This window comes from Ischnura elegans, chromosome 4 (assembly GCF_921293095.1).
Source record: "Ischnura elegans chromosome 4, ioIscEleg1.1, whole genome shotgun sequence".
NCBI lineage: Eukaryota > Metazoa > Arthropoda > Insecta > Odonata > Coenagrionidae > Ischnura > Ischnura elegans.
The window spans coordinates 65243766-65270764 of record NC_060249.1 but is presented as its reverse complement, the minus strand read 5'-3'; the positions used below and the strand labels follow the sequence as shown (position 1 = coordinate 65270764).

At 38.4% G+C, this 26999-nt stretch overlaps 2 protein-coding genes across 2 annotated transcripts; one reads left to right on the top strand and one right to left on the bottom strand.

Annotated features, from left to right (window-relative positions):
- Positions 1–261: 261 nt before the first annotated feature.
- Positions 262–22538, bottom strand: LOC124157614 (polynucleotide 5'-hydroxyl-kinase nol9). The gene is made up of 8 exons (XM_046532485.1): positions 21623–22538; positions 21217–21535; positions 19331–19586; positions 11133–11275; positions 9997–10321; positions 4510–4611; positions 1552–1835; positions 262–651 (listed from the first exon to the last, which is right to left on the bottom strand). The coding sequence occupies exons 1-8, from the start codon at positions 22292–22294 to the stop codon at positions 380–382; spliced, it is 2373 nt and encodes a 790-aa protein (XP_046388441.1). The 5' UTR covers positions 22295–22538; the 3' UTR covers positions 262–379.
- A 211-nt stretch (positions 22539–22749) lies between these two features.
- Positions 22750–26917, top strand: LOC124157613 (RNA-binding protein spenito). The gene is made up of 2 exons (XM_046532484.1): positions 22750–22838; positions 22973–26917. The coding sequence occupies exon 2, from the start codon at positions 23083–23085 to the stop codon at positions 25525–25527; it is 2445 nt and encodes an 814-aa protein (XP_046388440.1). The 5' UTR covers positions 22750–22838; positions 22973–23082; the 3' UTR covers positions 25528–26917.
- Positions 26918–26999: the final 82 nt, after the last annotated feature.

Here is a 26999-nt window from a genome sequence, read left to right as displayed (position 1 = left end):
ATTCACCAGAAATTGTTTGAAATGTGTTCACCGTCTGTCTCAGGTGCAAGAGTCTCTTTTTAGATTAGCCAAATAATTAGTTATACTTACACTTTTCATCTCTATTAGAAACCAACCACACAAACCCATTGAAGGTTTATGCATTTATTTAAGCATTCACTCTGAGAAGTGGTAAGTTAATATTGCACACTTAAAACTTTCTTCATAAGTGTCTGATGGAGAAAATTTCAGAGGAAAGATCAATAAGTAGCAACACAAATATATATCACAAAGAATATGTATATATCAGAAGAATATATATCACAAAAATACAACAAACAAAAGAAGAGTTGAGCATTCTCACTCACAAATTAGAAGTAAACTTGAAAAGCATTTGGGTTCAGGTTTTGTTACCAGGAAGAATTTTATTAGGAAAATTGAAAACTCTTGGTCCTGGGCGATTTAAAATGCTATGCTTTTGGCAAGATAAAATGTAAGGAATAGATCTCTTCCTCTTCAAATTCCCTTTCAATGGCTCCAAATAGAGTGCCTTTGGCAGAGATCCAATGGATGGAGAGGTGGCTAATAAATTTACAGATGCCAACACATCCTTCCCTAATGGAGTGGTCAAAAACAGACGGTGGCCAACATTATCAATTGCACGAACAATTCCTGTGGGCAAAACAAACATTGTTGGTCAATTAATTTCAAGGTATCACATTAAGAATACATTCAATAATTTATAATGCACTCTCGCGTTTCCCTCATTTCCAGTCTTGATTTCATTTCTCTGATATTTCCCAGACTGGTATGAACCCTGTCCAATTGGTAGGACAGGAAACTCAGTGATTTAAACTCTAACATTAACTAATTTTTGCGATGGCCGTAGAAAAGGCTTAAAACTAGATTTAAAGGAAACAAATTTATTCTGATTGAAATCCAAACACACTGATGTTGAGAATCAAAATTCCTTAAAAGAGATAACCATTTTTAATTTAAATGCTTACACTAGTAAAAATGCTTCATTGATATGCAATACAATTTTTTGGGTAAGATTATCTCCTGCTTAAGGTCACTGACAAGTGAAATAAGAAGCATTACCAAAAATTAATTTCAAGTCAGGACATGCTCTACATGAATCTCACTACTGATAAAGCATCCAAGTACTCAAAAATAGATAAATAATGAATCAACTGAGGTTGACATTCAATTTATGACTCATCATTCATTTTCAATACAAATGCTTCAAAAATAGAACAGATAACTTCTAGTTCATCTATGAGGCACCTTTCCACTATTGACATTAAAAATTGTCCATCTCGGAAAAACACCTGATGATCTAATGAAGTGAGGCTGAGCCTATTAAAATTCATGAAGAGAACCTTAAAATGTTATATTTCTTTTATATTGCTTTGAAAACGAGTCATATCTTGCCTCGATAGATGACTCATTCTATTGAAGCAAGGGCAACAACAGAATTTCTAATCGATAGTAGAGCCAAAAAAGACTGCACGTTGAAATGCCTTTGAATCAAAATTTGTTGTCAGAATGATATAAGTGCTGATGACTTACCAAATCCTAAGCAAGGTGCCAGTGGCATGTGGAAGAGGACTCTTGGATGTAGTGAATTATTTGGCTTCAATACTCTTTCCCAAGGCAGCTTCTCTCTTTCCGGGATGGCATTGTGATTAACTTCAGAAGCATCTTCCTCTGACATATGAATTTCTTGCACAGTTTTCTCTCGACAACTCTCAAAGTCACACAATGCAACCAGCCTGGCATTAAATGCTGTTGTAATCATTTGCGGCTTCAAAAGTGGTGATGGGATACTCAGAGTAAGATCTGACAACTTGATCCTGGGAAAAAATGCATCACTTCATGATATGTACAGAGGTTTCCAAAAGAATCTTCACAAATCGAGCACTTGTGTGGCATTCATGGGTGGCAGTTTGGAAATTGACTTTTAGCCTTTTCTATGGTACCAGTAGGAGGGAAATTTGAACAAAATTCCCATTTCCCACAATATTGTTGCTACTACATCTTTAAAGGGCAATACATGCTGTATATGTGCAATGTTTAATGAGTTGCACATTTCATGTGGCATTAAACATTGCACATACATTGTCCTTTAATGATGTAGTTATAAAAATATTGCAGGAGATGGGAATATAGTTCAAATTTCCCTCCTAATGCTACTATTGCAGTAAGTGAAGCTCAATTTCTCTGAGGAGCAGAAGTGGCACTGTTAAATTTGTGCAGAAACTTTTGGAAACCACTGTACACCCATATTTCTACTGTTGAGATTACCACCTTGGAATATATTCAAAATAATCCAGCATCATTTGATTGCACTCATAATCAGCTGGTTGGTCCTTAGCCCCACATTGCCCTACATCCCCCTCATGAACATTTCAGCAAGGGCCAAGGAAACAATTTATCACAGGCAACAATGGCAGAATGTTAATTATTCACACTAAATTGCGACTCCCCAAAAGCTCTAATTTACTCATGTGCTCATTAAAATCATGCACATTTACAAATATTTCATCAAGATAAAGGCTAAAAATTATATACTTTGATGGGAAAATTACAAAGAAGCATAACCTACCCATTGAAAAACTCCCTTGTTCCTTGAGTAATACTAAATGCTTATAGCTGTAGTGACTACAATCACAATGCCTATAGAGTAATTTTCCTTGATCAAGACTTGGAGACTGTGAGTCATTTATGTAATCTTACAAAAAAGTAATGAAACTAGAGAAGTTCTAGTCGACAATGGCTAGATATTTTAATTTTTAAAATTTTATTCCTAGAAAAAATTCCTCGGATGCAAAAACGGAGTGAATATTGGCCCTAAACTACTGTAACATTCCATTTTACCTCAACAAATGATATAACTTGGTCTATTTGAGAAAATTAATTGTTATTGCATTTAGTGCTGTTGAGCTGCCTCTAAATGTTTAAAGGCCTGTTTATAAGGTACATTAACCCATACCAGTTGGTGTCTACATGTTTAAATGCATGAATGAGCACAAAAATGCATCATGTAACACCCCAACTTGTGTGAATGTACGTGCAGAAAATAGAACCTGTTCTAATTTGGCTCATGCATTCATACATATTTTGTTCTGGTCCTCATAACTTGTATGTGGACCAGGCAGACTTGTTCATGCAGACAGACATTAACACATACAGGTTAATGTATTGTGTAAACTGGTCTTAACAATAGGGTGGTTTCCTATTATTTTTTTATTGCTTAAATTGAAAGATTTTTACTCCTGGAGTCTGTATTTCACGCTTATAGATTTTTAAATGTCGATATATATTTTTCGCGATCAAATGAAAACTGAAACTTTTCAAGCGCGCGAAAATGCGACGGCTAAGTAGGAATGATGGGAAAAAGTCCGTGTGACGTATTTCTGGTTCCCACTGCCACCCTGTGAGGTGACCTTGGGGCAAGGATGTATGTGTTGCTGTGATGCAGGCTGCTAGAATGTAGCAGAGTACCTGGTTAACAGGCAGCGCTAGACTTAAATAAGGATTATTATTACCCTATCAAAGGAAAGACACTTTCCGACCTTAGGCCATTTTAATAGGAGACTATTAAGAGATGTTACTCTGAGCTCTGTGCCTCATGCATGCATTGGTAATCTGAGACGATGTAAAACTCCTATCTACTCGTATAGAAACTAGGTCCCTGTGACGTCACGTGGAGTGGCATCGCATGGGCGCCAATCTGGCCTTTTTCAAATGCGGTTAAATTGACCAATGCCATTCGTCTAAACTGGGATTTCTAAAACCAAATAATTTGTATATAATGAATAAACTAATGGTGGGTAATGAATTGGAATCAATGCCTTTTGTTTTCTTTGATGAAGGAAACTACCCTATGACCTGATTTTTTAGTTCATTGAATCTACCACATTTTAAGAGGTTCAAATCAAGAATCTAAGAAAAATAAAAAATATGCCGCACCCTTATAGATACCTCCCAGCTCTTCCAAGTTCTTCAAAACTAAAGTTACTTCTCATCGGTGGCGGATACATATGGGGGCGCAGGGGGCGCCTGTCCCCCCCCCCTTGTGGGGCCGCCTTCTTTGCCGAACATTGCAGAACCACAACTGTAGCTTTTTTGCATCATAAGATGGCATTGTCTTTTATATTTGTATCATCAGTTTGAATAAAATTTTCTAAAATTTCGCATGTAACTTGATTATTTTTCATTACGATAAAAATATAAGTAGCTCCAAGTATCTTTTGAGCCCTCCCCTTGAGTGTTTTCTGTATCCGCTACAGTTTCTCATTCATAAAAACTAGGCTATTTTGTCATTTAAAAGCAAGACCCATTATTGCATATCACAGAATTGTTGGTGCCTTATACTTTGTAATAACAGTTGTCAGCTGTATTGCTGAATTCTATTACTTTTGCTGGTCTTCCAGCATTCCAGATCAATAGTAACCATTTAAATGCAAACAGAATGTGTGATTAATTATAATTAGCATGCCTTAACGTAATAACCTGTACACTGACATGTGAGGAGTTGGCTGTAGTACTGAATACTTAGGTCCAGAAACCATTCTGCTGAAATAAGCAAGAGTGCAGAGATCACGACACTGTGATGCAGGAAGACCCCTACAAGAAAAAAGAAAGTGAATTAAAAGGTGATGAAAACATAAGAGCATTATACAGTAGTAGTTTGCTTTAACTATCAGGTTTGAATAAACAAACTTAATATCAAATTTATTTGCAGAAACATGGAAAAAAGATCTAATTTTTTTAATGTAGTTGTCAAAGACACCATAATGTTACACAATTTCAATCTTTTAATACCATTGATACGACTATTTACAATAATTTAAGAATCACTTATGTGTTTGCTCATTAAATAACGTGCAAGTATAATCAATTAAAATGCAATTCCAATGCAATGGCAAAATCACATACAAATTCTTAGTCCAAATGGTCACATGTCTTATTTGTTTCAAAAGGCTATTTGCTCCATTGCAAATACAGTAGTACATAATGCTTGATTAGTTTAGAGGTACATCATAGAAAATATTTTGCTGGCTAAAAAGAAGTCCCCACCTGAATGAAGATGAAAAGTGCAATCAGATTAAGTAAGACAGGGGGACAAAGGATACCGGTGGTGTGACTATTTTCGAGTGCTGTGTTTCAGTGATAAAATACAGCTAACACTTAGCTGTGCCGCAGTCTATTGTAAGCATGAGCAATGACTGACATACTTAAAATACTTCAGCATACTATAAAAGACATAAGAAGGTTTTTATCAGCACAAAGTTTATTAATGATGCAAAGGAAATTGGAAAAAACAGTCTATAATGTGACTCTATCCCAACTTTTTGCATTCCGATTCTTGATACATACACGTTTGCCGGCGGGGTATCATCCTCATCTACCAAGCAAGAGGTCGCGGGTTCAAGTCCCGCCTTGGTAGGTTTTACCTATCCAGGACATGGTTGTTCTTGTACGTTTACTAGTTAAATTTGTTGAATACCCCGATCTAAAATGGCCAACATGAGCTGTATTCGGTGGTTTAAGAATAAAATAAAATAAAAATATTTATTAAAAAAATGCACCACATTAACCTTCTGCATGCGATATGAGCACAAGGGAATACAATTCTGAAGGTACTTTGTCTTCACTGTACGGCTTGCTTTCCTGTTTAAAAGTCAATGCTAGAGTGAGTAAAATGCTCTGATGGTCCTCAATCATTTCAAGGTGAGGAGAGATGGACACATTCCTATTATTTGCCCTCAATATTTGGCCTACTTGTATGAAAGGCATCCCGTGGTATCTTCAGAGGGAATGTCTAGAGGAATAATCCCATGACCCTTCTTAATCCTCCGCATAAGTTTGACATTGTTCGCCAGTTATTAACCCACTCCCCTTTCACCCAAGGAAGGGCAATATTCCCTCCTTCATTCCAAAGCCAATCTCTGAATAGGAACACTAGAAGGCACAGAGCAATGTCTCCCCCAAGATTTCACCCAATCGTGAAAGAGGTCATTCTTCCCAAAATTCACTAACTCTTGGTTAACTATGTGGTATTCCATTATTTCCTGGATATAGACAGCGACAGATAAGTGGTATAAGTAACTGTCTATATCCAGGTCATTCTTCCCATTTTCAAAGGCATCATACAACAAATTTTCACAAGAAAACTATTGCTACTTTTGATTTAGGATGCAGATAACAATGTCACATGGATATTGTTCATAGCAAGCATATTATTATATACTAGAGATGTGCGAATAGTATCCGCGAATACTCGAATACCTCGAATATTAGAAAGTATTCGATATTCGAGGTTTCGAATAGTTATGCGAAAAGTACCGCCTCGAATACCTCGAATACTTTGAATTTCACGTCATACACTGTCGCACGCACGCCGTTGGTAGTTGACTCGGAAAAATGTAGAGAACTGTAGTCATTTAGTGCTCGCAGCACCGTTTTACGCAAGTTGACGAATTACATCAAATTCGTGGATTTTAGCGGTGAAAAGAGTTCGACGAGGGGAACCGAAAATGGTCGGGTGAAAAAATCCTAAAATCCCCGATTCCACCAGGAGAACCTCAGTGCCGTGGGATAGTAACCTTAGGGCATTTCCCACGATCCGCTATCCCCCTCCATTCAGCCCTTGCCTCACCCACTCCGAAGCTTTCCTCTTCTCCGAAATCAAACAAAATGTCCCAGATCGCGCAGGGATCGCATTACGAAGACCCCTGCTTCGAAAAAAATATCGAGTTACGAGAACAATAAAAACGTGTTTCACGCCCTCCCCCCTTTTCTCACCCACTGACCTTTTTCTGGCTACCTGCTTCGAAGTTCCCCATTTCTGGAGGTCAACAGCTGTGTGAGTACCGTGGGATACTTACATAAGCGCATTTCCCAAGATTTGGTATCCCTCTCCATTCAGCACTAGCCCCCCTCTGAGGCTTTCCTCTTCTTCGAAATAAAAAAAAGGTCACAGATCGCGCAGGGATCATATTACGAAGACCTTAGATGCGAAAAAATACCAAGTTACACGAGAACAATAGAAACGTGTTTCGGGCCCTCCCTTTTCTCCCCCACTGACCTTTTTTTTCCTACCAGCTTCGAAGTTCCCCATTTCTGTGGAGGTCAACCGCTGCATGAGTCATCTATTAGCACAAAAGGTGTCTAAGAATGACTTTCGTCAATTGATGTTACACCTTTATTGAATTGAAGTATTAGTAATGTGCGCGTAATTTCAAAAAGAATAAGACCAAACACGACGAATTTCTGAGTTTATTTAAGCATTTTACGCAAAGAAATAAATGTCAAAATACGACTAAGACTTAGCATTCTGGCGAAACTCGATATGAGCAGCAGAGCTTCTCGGAAGTTGATGCGGTATTTTTTTCCGAAAACATATATCAAGTTACAATTTATGAGTGGTGCTGTAAATCTTTATTGTTACAGTCCCAGACAAAGGGATATTTTCTCAGAATATTTGGTTTCTCCCTGATAGCAATTCCAATTCATCTTCTTATCTCGTGAGAACTCCCAAAGATGGACTGAAAATAATTGAAGAAAATTCAGTGGAAAAGAGCTTGTATTTTGCAAAATGCCTCAGATTGTCAGCTAGCACTTGGCAGCAGGAGTGAGGGTAAAGCGATGTTAGTTGAATTAATTATATGCCCAATTGTTTCCATAAAATTAAAATATTCATTAATCAGCTAAATTCCTGTTCGAATCATTTAAAGGAAATCAAAATTACTCCCCAAAATCTTGTGTTGCCTGCTGCATTGGCAACCGAGTCAAACATACCAGCATTCATCATTTAGTATTCGAGGTATTCGAAATTCGAGGTATTCGAATATTCGAGCAATGATTTAATATTCGAATTCGATATTCGAATTCGAGAAATCTGCTATTCGACCCATCTCTATTATATACTTATGCAAGAAATGACAGCAGTGATCGATGCAACTGACAATGAGAGCCTGTATAATTAGGAAGTTGAGATACCCTTGTTTAGATGAAAAAGGAGACTGATAAGACCCCATTACTAGACAAAATAATGAGCATGTGGGGGGAAAAAAATCAGTGATAGTGATCAGAGAGCAGGTAGTTTTTTTTTAGAGAGATGAGGTTATACATTATTTGCCTGTTTCTTAAGGGGAAATTTACTGGTGATTTCCCAATTTAACGGGTCACGAAACCCTCTAAACTCGATGCCGGAACATGGAGATCGAAATCTAAGCACCTCAAGGGAGAGAAAGGTGGGGGCAAAAAAAGGCAACTCCCCTCCCATCTTTGTCCACAACAAATCTGAGGAGAAATTTGATACAGGTCGTCGGAACAGGGGTCGCAGTCGGAGTTGATATGTGACACTTAGATGGTGGTGAGCCAGTTCCACAGAGTATAAACTTGTGGGGACCTTGTTCCTCTCTCATGCACTGAAAAAATTATCCTGTGAATGAGAAGTTCCTTTTGAGCTTTCACCTTTTCTGAAATTGCCAGTGATTTTCAATTTACATAGAAAAATTATGTAAGCAGGCATAACGTCAAAATCACGACATCAATAACAACTTCAGTTTTGAATTGTGGTTGCTAATGTTATTTTGACGGAATATAGAGTCTGTTTGCATAATGAATATATCACCGCATTTTTTTGAAATGGTGGGGATAAGCTGGTGGCACATGAAAAATGGTGAGGTTTCTCATCTATACATATAAAAAGAATGCCGAAAATCGTGTTCGTTACACCATTTATAACTCGAGAACGGTGGAACCGATTTGAATGATATTTCGTTTATTGGATTCGCCTCAGCCCCGGATAACAGAATAAACATTAAAAAATAGTAAAATTTTACAAAAAAATGGATCTTCATCTTAGGGCTAGTGTTTTGTTTTAACCAATTAAATGACTGAGCTTCTCAACAATATTTAAAACATTTCAATAGTTAAAACATTTTAAAAATATTATTAAAATCATTTAATTCCAGCCAAGCCAATCTCGAAAGAGGTAAAATGGAATGTTACAGTAGTTAAGTGTAGTGACTACAATCATAATCTCAATCAGAGTCTCAGAAAGGAAGAAAAAACGGCAGAGGCATTGGCTGATGGAGGGCCGAGTGTGGTTCCGTGAAATCTACGACGTGGTTATTATCCTATGTCACTGAGTTTTCCCTGATTTTTGTTCAATCTCTTGGTAAGGTTCATACTACGTGCCTGTCACATGTGCATTTGCAAGGTCACATGGCCGTGTCTTGCTACCTTTGGGTGGGGCAGCAGTCTCCGTGAGGTGCTCCTTTGTCTGAGATTAGCATTTCCAAGAACCCATTCCAGGATACCCTTTATTACCCCACTGCGAGTCGTGTTACCTGTAGACTCGTCAGTATTAATCACAGGCTACTGCTGCATACTAATAGTAGGCAATTGCTGGCTCAAGGATCCTACATGCACTAGGCAGAGGAGCTCTTTCGCTTTGGAACAGCATTTCAAAGAAAGTATTCCAGGACACCCTTTTGTCAACCCCCCTTAACCCCTACAGTAATATTATCACTCGTTTTACCATTTTCACATTTCCTTCAGCAATTCATCAACACTATTTTTGGAGGAAAAAACTTTCAATTGTTGTCAGATGGGTGGAAGAAAACCCATGGTGATGGTGCCCTCAAAACAGAAAATTGAACCTAAATAAACCAAAAGCGCAGCATCAACTCTTCACATATGCCGTCTGTGGCGGCGCTGAATGCATACGACATGGTGCCAAACAAGAGTCAATTGCTCTGTGAGTTCTTCCAGCAGCCACCAGGGGATGCTTGGCCACCCGGGTGATGGAAGAGAGCTGATTTTTTTGGCATAATTATTCGACTCCCCATTAAATATAATAAGAAGTAGATGCAAAATTTCCAAGAAAAATTACAAATAAGTCATACCCTAGCATACATGTTATGAAAGTGATGAACTGAAGGCAAAATTAGCAATACTTCAGCATACCAAAAAAATGACACGTGGTTAATTACGTACCACTCTGAGTCGATGTCTTCAATCTCCTCCGAATCCTGAAAGGTTGCAGACTGAGTCCCATTTTCAGCCGCTGTTTGAGCAACTTCTTCTGCTGCAGATCTTTCTGCCAGAGACCATAGGTGGTGGTAAAAATACTTAGGCACTACACATCCTTTTATATTGGATATTGATGGATTCCAATCCATTCCCTTCCAAACACTAACAGAGTTCCATGAAAGGAGGTCTATTGGGTCAAAATTTCTTCTAGAAAACCGACTTGTGATCTGTATCACATGAGTGGGGTGGCAAAGCTGAACCAGTTTTACGGCTAGATCAGCACCGATACCTTTAAGAGAGAAATGCAAAAATAAACAACATAAGACATCATAATTGGTCATTGCAGAAATGAGTCTATATTTTTACAACAAAATCATAGCAAATAATGCTTGGTTATATCATGTTTTCATCCACATAGTTTACAAACACTGAGAATAGTTGGCAAAACAGCAGAATGTGAAGTTAGAAATACACAAAAATTGAAACATGAAATAAAACAGTTAACCCTCAATTATACAAATCAGGATAATATGAATTTTAAGTAATGCTAAGTTTCAAAAATACAATTTTTTTACAAATTGCAAACTTCTAACTTGGTCCCCAGAAGTATTATTTGTTTCTACGCACAAGGGCAAAAAGATGGCAAAACTATTAATTTTAGCATATAAATTGCTGTGGTTCGTTTTATTATAATATCTTTTAATCGAATCTTGTGAGTATTGAGTGAAAAGATTGGCAGATGGAAATTACACAATTGAATCGGAGCAGACCACAGATAAATATGGCTGAAGGACATCTCTCTCTCAAAAAAAACCTAAGCATTCTTACGTTTTCTACAACTTAGTTTTTAACAAAAAATGAAAATATAGATAATATACAACTAAACAATACCAAATTGAGCACAAATATAATATAAATACAATATTGGTGGAAAATTAGGTGCCAGAGGCCTACAATAAAACCAAGTTTTAACGATGGAACCACAACAACATAGACAGTAATTTTGAAAATGATTTTTCTGACCTATTATTTTAAATTTTATAGCACATGGTGATGACATCAAAATAACAATATTTTAGAAATGGGATCAATTTATTTACCTCTGCAAAATCCCATGGTATTGATGAACCATGGAATGTCATGTAAAGCAGGATCGGAATGGCAAAATTTCAGCAACTCAACAGCACACTTTAAATACCAGTCTGGACATTTTTCAACGTTTAAATCACCAATGCAAAAAGCTCTAAAAAAAGATATTACATTTAATCAAACTTTTTATAACATTTGTGTACAACATTTTATTTAAACAAAATTTCAGGCAGGGGAAGCTTCCTCATTCGTGAAACTCAAACGAGAAATTAAACACGGAAATTAGATATTTGACCTTTCTGCTCCTCAGACCCTTTTCTTAAATTGCCCTGGTAGCATTCTTAGGATGATTACTCCTATCTATCTATCTGTCCTCTTAGCTATCAATTGTAAGATTTTCTCCAACAGGAAGTTTCATTGAGCAATGCACCTCAATTAATGTTAATTCTAAAAGTGATTGTTTAACCCTCTCTGCATTGACTTTTACTGGGAGGAACTGTGCGTGGCAGATGAAACTTTAATGTGGCAGAGAAGAAACAAAGACATGACCCAAGGAGGGAAGAAAGTCAAAATGACATCACTTTGACCTCAGAGTAACCCACGAAAAGTCACTATTCAGTCACGACTGTGAAGGTGACTTTTTGCGGGTCATTCTGATGTCAAAGTGATGTCATTTTGACTTTGAATTCATTTGTACACGTATTCTCTGAAAGTGAGAACCTATAAAAAATTTGTCAAATATTGTATATGATACTCACTCTCTCCACATTAAAACCTGAAGGTTGGTTTGGAAAGGTGAGGGTAGAGCTCACCCCTGACACTTCACAAAAACCAAGCATGCCAATGTCACACATTAAGGAGGGGGCCCGGTTCTTTTCCCTGGGCTAGTTCTACAGATGATTATTAATTTTGGGGAGCCCAAAGCTTCACCCCAGATTTGAACCCCTGCCCATCCATCCCATTCCCATCTGCCAATATCCAGTGGCTATATCTATTAGGCCACTAAGTGGCATAGCCAGGTTTTAGGTCTAAATTTAAAAGGCCAAAAAAAAATCCCTTAAAATCCCTTAGGTCCCTTAAAATTCTCCCCTCGTTCCCCTCTCCTATTGGCACTCCAAGACGTGACTACGCCACTTGCCCTGGGCGATATATCATGAAATATCGCGATAATTAATTATATCAAGAATACGAAATTGAGTTTTGAACATTATCGATAAATGATTGTCCAATAAATAGGGTCCGATAAAAGTATCGGGACCAATAGAATATCAGAACCGATAAAATATCACGATATATCATCCAATAAGAATATCTGGTGCGATAAATTAATGGAAGCTTTCAAAATATCAGAATCTTAAAAATAGTCTTCCGATAAGATGCTACGATACTACTATTTTCAGGTAGAAATATCCTTCCGATGAAATATAAAGATACATCATTAGGGATGTGGGAGTACTTGAAAATTAGAGCTGAGTCGAGTAGTTTTGGTAACACAGCTGTCGAGGCCAGTGAGTTCATAAATCTGCTGACAGGAGGCGCTATCATGAAACTCATGTAATAATATCATTGTTAAAGTCAATAAGTTGTTCTAATTCCTTGGCCCTGAAGTTTCAGCTTGCTGCATATGTTGCAGTCCGTAGTCGACGTCAGTGCCAAAAACCCATCAGCCACGGCGGCTGACCATCTTCCAACCAGGCAGCGTATTCGGAATAATCGGAGTGAACCTCTGAGTCGCTCATACTTTACACTGCGGTACTTTTATACCCTAACCTTCTTTCTTAACTAAAACGCTGGGAGAATACGATAAATTGATTAGATTTCTAGGAATAAACATGTAACTTTACGGCTTTAGCAGACAATGCCAGTTTTTCCCTTATGGTACCTTGTCACACGATTTATTCAAGACGACCGGTTTCGTCGCAGAGGCGACATCATCAGGTACAGAAATCGTTATTTTTACAGTTATTTTGTTGTTTGTTCCGACAATTGCGGATCCACTTATTGTGGATATTTACACATGGGTAGTCACAAATAAGTTGAACAACAGCTTTTAGATGCACTAATTTTGGGTTACTAGATACTAAAAGCCCAAAATACCTAAGCTAATAGGTATACATCAGCTGTCCGCACAAGAAACTTTCAACTGGGAAAATATCTGAGGTCATCAAGTCTGGGAAGAGAGGTACCGGTACTACAAGGAGTTTATCAATGCATGCTTGCAAGTAAATTTTTATTCACAGATTTTAACTTAAAGCATCCAAATCAAAGCACCAATAAGTTTACAAATATAAAAAGGATTCAATATATGTATGTATTAGGATCTCCCCATACAGTGGGAGCACCATTGTGATAGAAAATGAATGCCACTTCGTTAAAGATAGGACTTAAGCGATAATTTAGGCCTGTATTCTTAGTCAACCCTACATATCTAGCCCTATATAACAAGAGGCCCCTACATGTGTTTCTCAGACGACCCTACATAAGTGGTGGGGGGTAATTCCGTCGTCAAGCTGTCAGAAATGACATAGATGATGGCACAGCACCAGTTTTCCACTCTGGTTGCATAATGAGACCTAACTATGAAGCTAACAAAAGACATTGATAATTTTTGGGCGTATTTTTAGGGCAACGGCTCAAGGTAAATAAAAAATCGGTGTTGTCGGCCAGGTCGTGTTGGTACATTAATAATGGCTACAAATACTCTCATATCGAACCAAAAGTAGAATTATATTGTCTATTAAGTTCTTCAACATCGGTTGGTACAAGATAGTGATAAGTACAGGGCAAATATGATCATTGACATGGGAACTTACGTTGCATCATCAAGGTTCGTAATTCGCTTATACCTTCTGTAGTTAACCCTTTCGCACCGGACGTCGGGTTGACAAGGGAACTTACGTTGCATCATCAAGGTTCTTAATTTGCTTATACCTTCCATAGTTAACCCTTTCGTGTCGGATGTCGGGTGGAGCCGATGAGCATGGTCATGCATAGAACACCTGACGTCGGGTATAGCTTCAACACAGACGACCGGACGTCGGGTATAGATGTCGCAGGGAATGGGAAGCAACCGCAGAGGTAGCAATGGTCGGTGGTATTCAGGCCCGGCCCGAGACCTAGCTTAGCGAAACCCTTGTGCCACCCCTAAGGCAATTGAGCCAAACCCTCCCACTCATTTATGATCCTCCCCACAGCAGGAATTCGCGGTGAAGTGGATGAAACGGCAATGGTTTTTGCAAAGAATAATTTGTTGCAAACTCAAATTTTTTATTCATTGGAATGAATTCTTCGTTTTGTTGTGTGTGTAGACAAATTTTAAATGAAGTTTTAGGGTTATTTTTAACGAACTTCTCATGTGAATGCCTTAATACCTTGTTCTTCCATATGGGATGAAAAATAAGTAATGGGGAAATGCTGTCATTTTATTGTCATTATACCTCATGAATGTAACAATCCGAATGCCTTCCTACATTACATACCCTATATTTTCAGATTTATTCATCTTCCCCTAAGTAATTACTAATACGCCGGTATTCTAAGGTAATGCAACTTGTATAGCCAATTTCGTATCAATGTTGTATGCCATTAGCTACTCTTTCTGGGTGGAACACTTGCTCAGCTGCCTGACGATGTCTCAGGTAACCTACGTGGAAAAACCAAACAATGATGTTGCACCTGCATTCATACAGTCCAGGTGTTGAGCACTAATGTCATTTTCGCTGAATTTTTTGGTGGCCCTCTAGGATTTTTCGAAAAGTGATCCTTAATATACCATTGAGTAATTCATTCAATGGTCTTCAGGCTTGCATTCCTTTTTCCCTCCCCATTTCCCTTTATTGCTGAATACCTCCTCAACTTCTAAGAAAACTTTATCACAAAAAACCCATTTCTTAGTCCTTATGCCAGTCCATACGAGAATGCATTCCCTCCTCTCTAATTTCACTCTCACTCTAGCTTTGGCTCCCAAGCAAGCAGTGTTCTCTCGGTACTCCAAATTTTGCTTCGGAGAAAGGCATTTATTGATTCTGATTCTCATTTCCCTCTGTAGGGCCCTTGTGGTCATTTTTCTCTACTAATAGCATCTGTTTTAGACAAGTTATGTCAAAAAAGTCTATACTTGAGGACTCCATTATGGAGTTGCTCACCAAAAGTGATAGCGAGGATGAAGATTTCTATCCTGATTCAGAAGAGGATACATCAGAATCTGAGCCAGAGGCTGTAGCATCATTGAGGAAGCAGGAACCATCGAGTGCATCATTAGATGATTCATCAGATGAAGGAGAAAGTATTGTCGAAATGTTTTTCACCAATGAATTGGTTGCAGTGATATCCGAAGAAACCAATCGTTTTTTTTAGTAGGTATGTATACGATTGAGCATTCTCCAGAGATTGTAGTGCCGCGCTTGAAAAATTGTAAAGACACAACTATTGAAGAAATACGTACCTTTCTTGCAAACAATTTACTGATGCCGCGAACTAAGAAAATTTCTCTGCACGAATACTGGTCCAGGGACATGCTGATGAAAACTCCTATATTTGGTGATCGCATGAGCAGAGATAGGTAATTAATGATACTTCAAATACTACATTTCTCAGATAATGCTCTCCCACATCACGGAGATCTACTTTTTAAAATTCGCCCGGTTGTAGACCAGCTCAGTGATTTAGGTAGGGCATATTGTGACATCTAACCTTCAGTAAAAATAAAAAAAGTCCTAACTTAGTTATTATCAACGCTAGAAATCCATTTGATATTCCACAATGTTTTGAACAATGTAAGTTATTTTTATCTAATTGCAAATTCTCAGAAATCATAATCAATAATTATTTTAAAAAAACCACTGGTAACACAATAAGTTGACCACCGACTCTCGCTAAGAAAGGGTTGGACGGTCGAGTAAGTGGCAGGCATAATGTCCAGGTGCCCCGTTGAGTTGGGTCCCAAATCGGAGGGACGAGTGTACCCAGGCAACTCACCCCTAAAAAAGAGCTCTGTCATAGAGGCTTAACACATTCAATGCGGATGATATTTTCACCAAAACCTCCAGTGACGGATGGGTGATTTTCCTTCATAATGGTGGTCTTGGAAGTAATACAACAGAATTTGCATTTTTTTTTGTTTCTATTTCACGCAATTTGTAAAAAAACCTTAATGACATATATGTATGCCACCCATCACCAGTAATGGACAATTCACGCAACCCGCATTACACAATGCAATTTTACTTGTATGAAGGAGTGAACTTTTCATATTCCCGTTTATAATACTTCTTCTACTGTTGATTACTTAGGTTAATGACGAAAATATCTTGGAATTAGTCTTTACGTGTATTTTTTTTGTCTCAACAGCCGTAGATTTAATTTTTTCAAGTCACAGAAGTAGAACACACAATGAACGGCAAGAAAAATATAAATTTATGAAATAAACATTTTTTTAATCAAAGCAAATCTATGTAACCTCAGATTTATTGCAAAATTGAAACATTTCAATAAAAATTCTCACAAATTTTTATGATATATGTATATTGAAAGCAAGGCTTTAGACAGAGCCCTGGTTGACCTTCACGTTCTGGGCAAATCGTAGTCACTGTCCTACAGATGCCTTCACGGTTAGCGGAGAAATGAAGAGCCTGCATCATTCCTAAAAACCTATCACGGCACATTTTCTCCCGAATATCGGTACTCGCACTAACTCTGACCTCCTCCATTCGTTAGAAATCGTGTTAACCCTAATTGCGCCCATGTGGAGAAGAAGGCCCAGCCAAGTTTCCAGTTCTCCCTGCCCAACGCCTCCCAATCCATTATGCCCTTAGTGAAGGCCCTTGGTGAAGGATTTCGGAGGAAAATGCTTTCTGCATTTTTCTCCGTCTACAAGAGGATTATTTCAAAGAAAATATCATTTGCAAGTTGAAATAATCCCTGGGAGTGCCGCTGGTAGGGAGGGACTCCAACCTTGAGCCTTAAAAACTATCCAGCGAAATAGTACAATTTGTGTAATGGAGTGTTGCATATGTGATTAATATGTTAGTTTTTATGAAAATTAAGACTGTATCTGTACCTAACACTAGAATGTATTAATGACCTACAAAATGAAAACACCATAATGAACAGAGGATTAGTAATTGATGTGGAGCAATGACTGAGAAAATATTCCGTAAAATTAGGAAAAAAAACAAAATATGTAAAAAAAAACGTAATTTGTAATAATGATTTAAAAAATTATTAATGAAGTATAAAATACGACCTTATGGACTGCATGGAAACATTTTGGAATAAAACAGTAAGTTTTGAGACGGGAGTACACGTTATTAACAAAAACTAAGTCTGATCATAATTTTTGTGGTTGCACATAAGATATGTATAAATTAAAAAATAAGATAAAATACTATTTAAAGGGAATAAATAATGGTTAAATGCCGTAATGATTAAAATACCTTATGGAGTTTATCTATTCATTTCCACAATTTCGTTTACAAAGCTAAGGAAACAAATAAAGGAGTAAAAAAATACAGACCAATTCTGTACATGATGTAATGCAGTGTTGCATATGCGATTAATATGTTATTTTTTATGAAAAGGAAGAAAATCTGCAACTAACCCCAACACGTATGAATAACTCAGAAAATGAAATAAAATTGAAATGAATTGAGGATTGGTAATTGACCTAGAGAAACAAATAAGAAAATATGTCATAAAAGTAGGAAAAAGACCCAAAAAAAATCACCCAGGATAAACGTAATTGGCAATAATAAAAAAAGTTCCTAGAAAAAGAAATTCAAATATAACATAATTAACTGAAGCACCGCACTAAGATCATTTTTTTATAATGTAGTAAGTATGAAACGGGGATAAATATCTTTAATAAAAAAGTTAGTCTAATCATAATTTTTGTGATAGCACATAAAATATGAATAAATTAAAAATGAAGCTAAAAAAAAACAAATTAAAAAAAATAAATCATATGTAAGACATGATGATGATATTTACGATAAGAATAATGAAAAAGAGGTGAAGGAAATGAAAAGAAAAATCTCAACCTGCCAAATTGTTCCAAAAATAGCTCCAAAGTAAACAAAAAAACACTAAAAATGAAGGAACACGAAGAACTAGAAACGGACACTTCTGCAGTGGTGTAAGGTCACTCCTGAACTGCGGGAGGGTGAAAAAGTAAAGCTAAGTGCACTCGGAGCACCCTAGTGACAAGCGGAAAAACGAACTCCGGAAGACACATTTATGTCTTCCGCCTGAGTGGAAAAGCCTTCATGGCATATATATATGTCATCCGCACTGAAAGTGTTAAAACGTTCTTTTGTTACTTATAGCATGGAAACATTTTGATTTCGTAGGCTTCGGCAGGAAAGGGTTAAGTTTATTATGTGGCAAATTGCGGCTTGAAAATACGTTTTCTATGGTCATACGTAAATGAAGTATTGGTTTCTCAAAAGCATAGCAAGTGCCAAACATGAAACTATTAACATATATTTGCAGAAACAAGGTGCATGTATGCCGCTATATGGACATTAGTCATTTTAATTATTTATTTCATGTGATGGGTATAATGTGGTAGTATTATTACCTTTCTGCTGTGTTACTGGGCATTTTAAAATGGTTTGTATGAGCTCGTCTCCCTTGATATCCATTGTAACATAGATTCTTTGGTTTGTATGAGCTCATCTCCCTTAATATCCATTGTAACGTAGAGTCTTTAACCGAAGTGATCAGCGGATGAAATTTGGCCGCCATGTCTTTGTAGGGTGTTGGGCTGGTTGGTGTGCCCTACTTCAAGTATGGCCAGTTCCAAAAACAGTCTTATGTAGGGCTTGATGTGGCATATGCAGGGCGAGATCGGTTTATGTAGGGGCTGATGACGTATCCAGGGTCAACTTAGAATAAGGGCCTTAACATAAGGTCACTAGAACACAAGTGAGAAAAAGTTACAGCCTCATAGGTGACTTTTACCTCATGATGGTTTATATTGGATGAATTTCATGTTAGATGGCACATTTTGCTATACACATGACAGATCAATGAGTCTAAAAAAATCCTCAGAATCCATGGCATTGACAGTAATTTCTGCCAATTAAACCTTTAGGTTTAGAAACCAATTTTATGGCCTTTTACCTCAGTTCTCTGCGGCACAAATATTTCATGAATTTAAGGAGATTTCCCCATTCATGCTAAATTTACACTTTTAAAAAGATTTACTTACCTTTCTGGATCCTTTAGGTGAGTATAATTCGGTCCCAACAAAGGCTCAGTTATTAGGGTAGCTGAAATACACCCAGGAGGCATAAACTCAGACTGTCCCGGGTCAAAATCCACATATAACAACGCCCTCTTCCGAGAATTTAGAAGTTCACTTTGAGTCCTTGCCTGATTCTTTGAGAGCCATCTGTTTACCATATATCGCATGAATGTTGATTTACCAACACCTTTCCCACCAAATACCATCAAGCGAAAAGGATCTGAGGAACATATGAAAGACTCAAAATTAATACTATCATTAATTAATTTGAATTAGTAACAGGGGAAAATTATAAAATGTAACTATATCACACAAAGAAAATTCAGTCAATGTGCCTTGAAATGGAGACTTTTATTTAAGGCATTTGCAAATTCATGTTAGCCTTCATTAACTGTGGCAGGAAGCTTATTTATGGTTTCCGAAGGCCATTGGGAAATTTGGCTAAGGGATATAAGCAAAAATTAATGTAGAACGAATGAGAGGTCCCATTTACTGATGCTAACCCGGCATCTAAGTACCCGTCTTTGTCTACATCAGGCCTTTAAAATTGCTTAATATGCTGTGATAGATGCAGTAGGGATATAATCTGTTGATTAGTTAATAGGTACTGAAGAAAATAATATCTAGTGCTGCATTATGTGTGGTTAGATAAAGAAAAATAAATATAAGAATCAACAGAAGTTCAACAGGTTATTTACCCATGCACCTTTTTCCACTGCACAATTAGATTCTGCTTAAAATGCATAATACAATTCCGCATAAAAAAAGAAAATTATTTCGTTAAAAAAAGGAAAAAGGCATATGTCTTCAGAAGATAATGGATGCCATATCAGAGAAGTTTTAAACGAATAGAGTAGTTTTTTCCATTGAATTCTGAGTAGGGTGTACTCATAAGTGAGATAAGAGCTCTGTGTTTAGCTGTGTATCTGTAGATGATGGGGTCCAGATAGGAGAAAATGAATCTGTCAATTAGAAAGTTAGGGACATGAGTTTGTAACTAAGACAAGAAATAATCCAAAGGTTTATATTAGATTGTTTCATCAATGTTTTGAGTAGCATCTATAGTTTGTGATGATGCTAGGCATAATTTTATTTCTGAAAATGAGACAGAAATAAGTGTCTTTAAATTACTAACCTACACAATTTCAGTTAGAGAATAAACTTTCGAAGCCACTCAATGGTAACAAGTTTCATGCAAATAAAAACATATTACTGTCGAGCAATTGAAGGAATTTAATTTTGCCAAAATGGATGAACTTTTTTGTTTACAATTTTTGTGCATTGAGTATGCATTAAATCTGGTGTGTGAACCCCATTCCAAGAAATGGTTTTATGTCGTTAAATAATGTAATTTGCTTCGTGTTCAGTTTCCAGAAAATAATTAAGTGTATGTTGAATATTGTATTGTAGATGCTGTATCATATGGATATAATCTGTTGATTAGTTACTTAGTACTAAAGAAAACAATATGTAGTCCTATGTGATGTGTGGTTTGATTAAGAAAGAGAAATGTAATAATCACCAAAAATCATCTGATTAACCATAGACTTTAAGGAAACTATAAATTGTACTTACATGCTGTCACTTCACAATAAAAATATCTGAGTGAAAATAGATTGCCATACATGAGAGGCTATCAATTGGACACAAAGATTTTGAGGGCAGATTCTGCTCCTCTGACACCATTGTGGTAGACAGCTCGCAAATAAAGCGAGAATAAAGAAAACCTCGAAGACGAGACAAAGCATTGAGAATTTTAATTTAATGAAAACCAATCTCTTAATTGCTAATTGCCATAATTTATTTTAGGATTGACCAAGAGAAGGCATGAAAGAGGGAAACGTACTAACCTTTATCACCTTCAATGTTCAGGACTGAGTCAGATAACTGATACCATTCAGAATTCTCATCATGAAAACGACTATAAGCAACTGAATCTTCCGGCTGAACGAATTCCACCTTGAGGTTTGCTTCTACGTCCAATTCCGGAGGTTTACGCTTGTTTTCTTTGACAATGGGAATCAAAGGATTGAAGTTGAGTATCCGAGAAAATGAGCCGACGAGCATTTCCCATTGCTCCCCACATGCAGGTTCAATAAGGATGGCACTGTCTTGCAAACCCACCCTATCCAAGACACTTGCTCCAATACCGGGGATTTTTGGCAAGCTCTGAAATCAGCAAGAACGTAGGTAAATTTAAGAAAGAAACAACATGGATAGTTCACTACCTCAACAATATGCAAGAGAAATCACTACCTCAAAATCTCCTTTGTTTATGCGTCCTACTGACTGTAAGAACAAAGGACTGGTTCCCTTGGGAGAAAATAGAAGATAAGATTTTGCATTGCATGGAAATTCAAAACCCAAAAATGACGTCGAGCCTATAACTGGCGTGATAGATATGACGCCTCTAAAATGAAGTCGGCTGGGGTAACGAAGGATAAGAAAGTAACACTTTCCTGAAACATGATGGAATTCTGTAGAACCATAATGGTTATCGACCGATGCTTTGAAGAACGCTCCAGATGATTTTCGTTCGGCATCACCAATGGCGACGACGTTGTCGAGAGTTAGATCGTTAAGGCTTTCCGGCTCGTATTTCAAAGAAGGCAATTTTGATTCTGAGATAATAACTTCATCCGACATCACATGCAGCTGGGCCTTTTCTGCGACTAGTTGCCTCTTGACACCATTTCTAGAATGTTCCGAATCAACGCTGACACCGACGACTTTCCAACCTTCCGTGCCCGAGAATGATGCACGATTTTTTTTGCCACTGTTTGAAGAAATGCGGGGAGTTGAGCCACTCACCACCCAACCCTCCCTCATAACCTTAGCCTTCATTTGGATAACTTTGTCATTAACAGAAGTGATCGTTTTCCTTCGTTTTGAGTCACTAACACGCTTACTAACACGGAAAACTTCCATCTCTACGGCGAAAAGAGAATCATTTGCTACGATCAGCTAAGATATGTAACACGTGAACACCTTTCTTTTTCCTAGTTTAACTTCGTCACAGGTGAGAACGACAAGAAAACACTGTTCTCGATATTTTCCACATTTATAATCACAAAATTGTCCACCGGCAACTGTATGGCTTTGAGAGCAGACGAAAATTCACCATTTCTCCATTATGTCGAATGTGAATTTTGAACAACAACCACGTCTCTCCCCCTCTTTCCCAAAATTACGTTAGTCTTTTGAGTTTGTACTACTTTAGTCACACACACACGCACTACCTCATTACAGTATTTGATATTTAGTCCTATTGCGTTCAGAATAAATTTTATTTTTAATATAAAACACTTTTGTTCCAGTTCATTTTTACTAATGCTCGCATATTCAACATTTTCCACCAGACGCCATGCCATTCGTTTGCCAACCACAGCTGACCACCATTTTGTGAATTTCATGATTAAGCCTAGGTTGTTAGGAGATTCATGCGCATCGACATATAAGCCTATTTTTAAAAGTAAGTTTGACAGAGATATGTCCTATATTAAGGACCGATTTGTATTAAATTCGTATTTAATATTTTTTATTAAAAATTAGGCTGTGATTTATAACTCTTGGTCTATTCCTTGTTTTAATCTCCACTTAGCGTAGGAGCGCGTAGGAATATGTGATATCAGCCATCAGGTAAAGATTATTCGGGCGTCGCTGGCTCAACTGAAGTTAAGTTTTGTGCTGCTGCTGTTAATTACGAATTTCACAAAATGAAGAGGAGTTCTGATCGTGATACACCACCAATCAGCAAAAGATCGCGATCCAGCATTGGGAGATATGACGATAGTTCGGACGAGAGGATCACCCCTGATAGGGACCGCCGTGGAAGCCGAGGAAGATCACCAGGCCCAAGCCCCGGCAGAGGTCGATACCCCACGGAGAGTTCCCACCGTGATGAGTACAGCCGTTCTAGAGGTGTTTCAGAAAGGTCTTATACCTACAAAGTTCTGTGCGTGAGTGCTCTGCATCCCAAAGCTAGCGACGAAGTGATTAAAGATACCTTGTACCGAGAATATAAGAAATTTGGTGATATAAGTGTCAAAATTTCCCATGATTTAGATGAGAGATTGGCATATGTTTGTTTCAGAAGTTATGAAGATGCTCGGGAAGCCAAGCATAGTAAGCCAAGAATTATTTTGTTTGATAAAGCGGCTATTGTTGAGGCAGTTTATGAAAGCAGCAGTAGGAGTAGCAGCGATGTTTATCGCAGTAGGCCTCGTAGCATTAGCCCTGAATATGACCGGTATTACCGTCAAAGGTCACCTGTTATTCCGTCAGAAAGACACCGACCAAGTGAGCGTTATGAAAGGGGATATGGTCCGCCGCCCCCTGGGATTCCTCACAGAAGCGGAGGTGAATTTAGACGTGGCGAAGGTGGCCCTCCTCCCCCGCACCACGATTTTATCCGTGGGCCCTCATCTCATCATGGGCTCCCGCACGCTCCTCCGGGTGGTGGCCCTCCTCATCACTACGGTCCTCCCCGGGGACATGGTGGTGGCGGTGGAGCTCATGGGGGGTACAAAGCTCATTTCGAAAAGCACGAAAATAAGAAAGATAAGTTCCCTAACTACTTGCATCATGTACCTCCTGAGGATGACCCTCTTGCCACGAGAACGTTATTTGCAGGAAATTTGGAGATTAACATTTCAGACGAGGAGCTGAGGCGTATTTTTGGTCGGTATGGCATTGTGGAAGATATTGATATTAAGCGCCCGCCTCCGGGAACCGGAAACGCTTATGCTTTTGTGAGATATCAAAACTTAGACATGGCTCATCGTGCTAAAGTTGAGCTTTCAGGACAGTACATTGGTAAATTCCAGTGTAAAATTGGGTACGGCAAGGTAACTCCGACGACAAGGATTTGGGTTGGTGGTCTCGGTCCTTGGACTTCCATACCAGGATTGGAACGAGAATTTGATCGATTTGGAGCAATTAAGAAAATTGACCACGTGAAAGGGGATGGGCATGCTTATATTTTGTATGACTCAATAGATGCTGCTACTGCTGCTGTAAAGGAAATGCGAGGTTTCCCCTTGGGAGGTCCAGAAAGGAGACTTCGTGTCGATTTCGCTGATGTAACTCCTGCTTTTGGATACAAAGCTCGGCCTTATAGTACAGAAGAAGTGACTGCTGCAGGAGACTTCAGAGCTAGAGGTCCGCCGGTTGGAAGGGAAGATTACACTGCCTTTGAACCAGGTTACGAAACCTGGACAGACGGGGTTGAGTATGCATATCCTACTGCAACCGCCACAGGTCGAGGTGGAGGGGGGGGCTACAGGGGTCGAGGAGGGGCCTGGGGGGATAGGCGAGGCGGTGGGCGTGGTGGTGGTTATAGGGGAACATATCCGGCGGATGGCTACCGAGAAGAAGATTGGGTTAAAAGGCCAGCTGGCACTGGAGCCGAGGCCGGTGAATTTGATGTCTTGGGAGGCAGGGCTGCTGGTGGCGGGTCCAGGAGGCAGTCCTCAAGGTCACCTGAGCACGGCGAAGATCGCTCACCACGTTCTCCAGGAGAAAGGAGGCGGCCCCGGTCAGGTGACAGCGATTCTCCTGAGGGCAGAAGAGTTGGAGGGTCTTCCAATAGGCACTTAAATGGTGCCCTTACCTCTGCCCGTTCCCTTCCCGATATTGCGAGAAAGAGTGAGGTGGCATGGACTGGTGCTCTAATTCTTAAAAACTCACTCTTCCCGGCTAAATTCCATCAGACTGACGGGGATTCTAGTATTGTTGGGGGCGCTGGCGGAGCAGGGGGTCTGCTGAGAGATGAAGAAGGCCGCCCTCAATTGCGAATTACCCAGCGCTTACGCTTGGATCAAAGTAAACTGGAAGATGTTTCCAAGCGAATTGCATCCTCCAGCTCTCATGCCATATTCTTGGCGCTGTCAGGTTCTACTGTGTCGGTAGCAGGAACTGGTGAGGATTCAGCTGTGCAAACGCGCCCCTTAAGAAACTTAGTGTCATATCTAAAATTGAAGGAAGCCGCTGGTGTGATCACCCTCGCTAGCAAGGAAACTGATGCTGCTGGTGTGTTGTATACTTTCCCTCCTTGTCCATTCTCAGTGGAGCTCCTGAGACGTACCGCGCCGAACCTGTCGGAAGAAGGCCTTCGAGAGGACCACCTGGTGATTGTGGTAGTACGAGGGGGGTCGGCGTAGTGGTACAGAGCATGATTTTTGTTATCAATATCTACTGCTTAACAGTTACAGCTTTATGTTTTTGGAACTTTTCTGATTTTCTAAGAGATTGAATATATGGCTATTAATACTGTAGGCTGAGGCAAAATATTTCTTTGCCGCAATTAAGATGTGACTTTGTTACAATTCAACATTCGAGTTCCATTCCATGAGAATGCGCAATGGTAATTGCAGTTGCTATTACGAAATATATGTTGAGTAGATAATATATCGAGCTAGCCGGAGATACGCTCCCCATTGTACTAATTTTCTCCATGTAGATAGATATTAGAAAAGGAATATAATGTACAGGTGATTTTAGGTAATGACCCACAAGTATTGTTTTGCCCTTAGAAAGTGGAATTGATTTAATCGAGAAATGGCATCACTTTCTATGTTTAGAAATGTGTGTTTGTTTTCCTCGTAGCTATTATGTTATAATTGTGCAATCTCCACTCTTAAGTGGAGTTTGCTGTATCTTTGTAAGATATGAGGAAAAGTTGTATCATATGTACCTGCATTTTATTGACAAAATGTTACTTAACTTTTTGATGAAAATCTGTTACTCATAGGGTCATGAAGGCAATTAAGTACATATACTTTTTCATTAATGTCAGGTAGTTCACTACTATTGCTTCTATTTTACCTGCAATAAGTTATCGTGAGTTAACGGTTTCTGTCTCCAGGGACCACAGGCTATTTGAATGGCATCTAAGAACAATGTTTTTCTTTGTCTATAGTAATTTGCTCAATTGTGTAGGGCCGTTTATTATGACATTTTGTATTGTACTGTAGATGTGTGATTAATTGTGGATACTTGTATTAATGCCTCTTTTTTCGTTTGAGGGTTTTCTTCCTCTCTGCTGTCAAGATGGCAGACCTGCTCTGGACATGACAAGCATCTATCATAAAGCAGTCCTGAACCACAGCCCGCCTGAAAGCCATAGCACTCAAGTTATCCTCAACCTGTCATTGATGAAAATTTGTTGCTTGTTTTAATATTGTAACAAGTTATTTTCTTCATCTTCCAAATTCCAGCAAAAGGATGCATCAGCAATAAGAACTGACAAATGCTAGAAGTATGCATGAGTTTTGGGACAGTTGTGTTTTTTATTAAGTTAATGTGAATTGTGGACAGTGTTTAAAGATCATCCTAATTCTTATCATATATGGGAGAGTGCAAGTGGTCTGAAGTGGTTCAGTGGTACTGTTATGCTTGATATGAGGACATGAAGAGAAAAATAAAAGTTGTGATTTGTGCTTGCGTGTGATGTGTTCCAGTTTTTGTATGAGTGAAAAGTGTACTGGTGTTTCTATAGTTCTGTGTAATAGCATACCCTTCTGGGTTTAAAGAATGAACCTGAAGTTCTTATACAGTTTTTTATTATTTTCTTGGAAACCGTAATCATTAGCTGCTTTTTTAATTATTTTTCAAATATTTAATTAGCATCTTC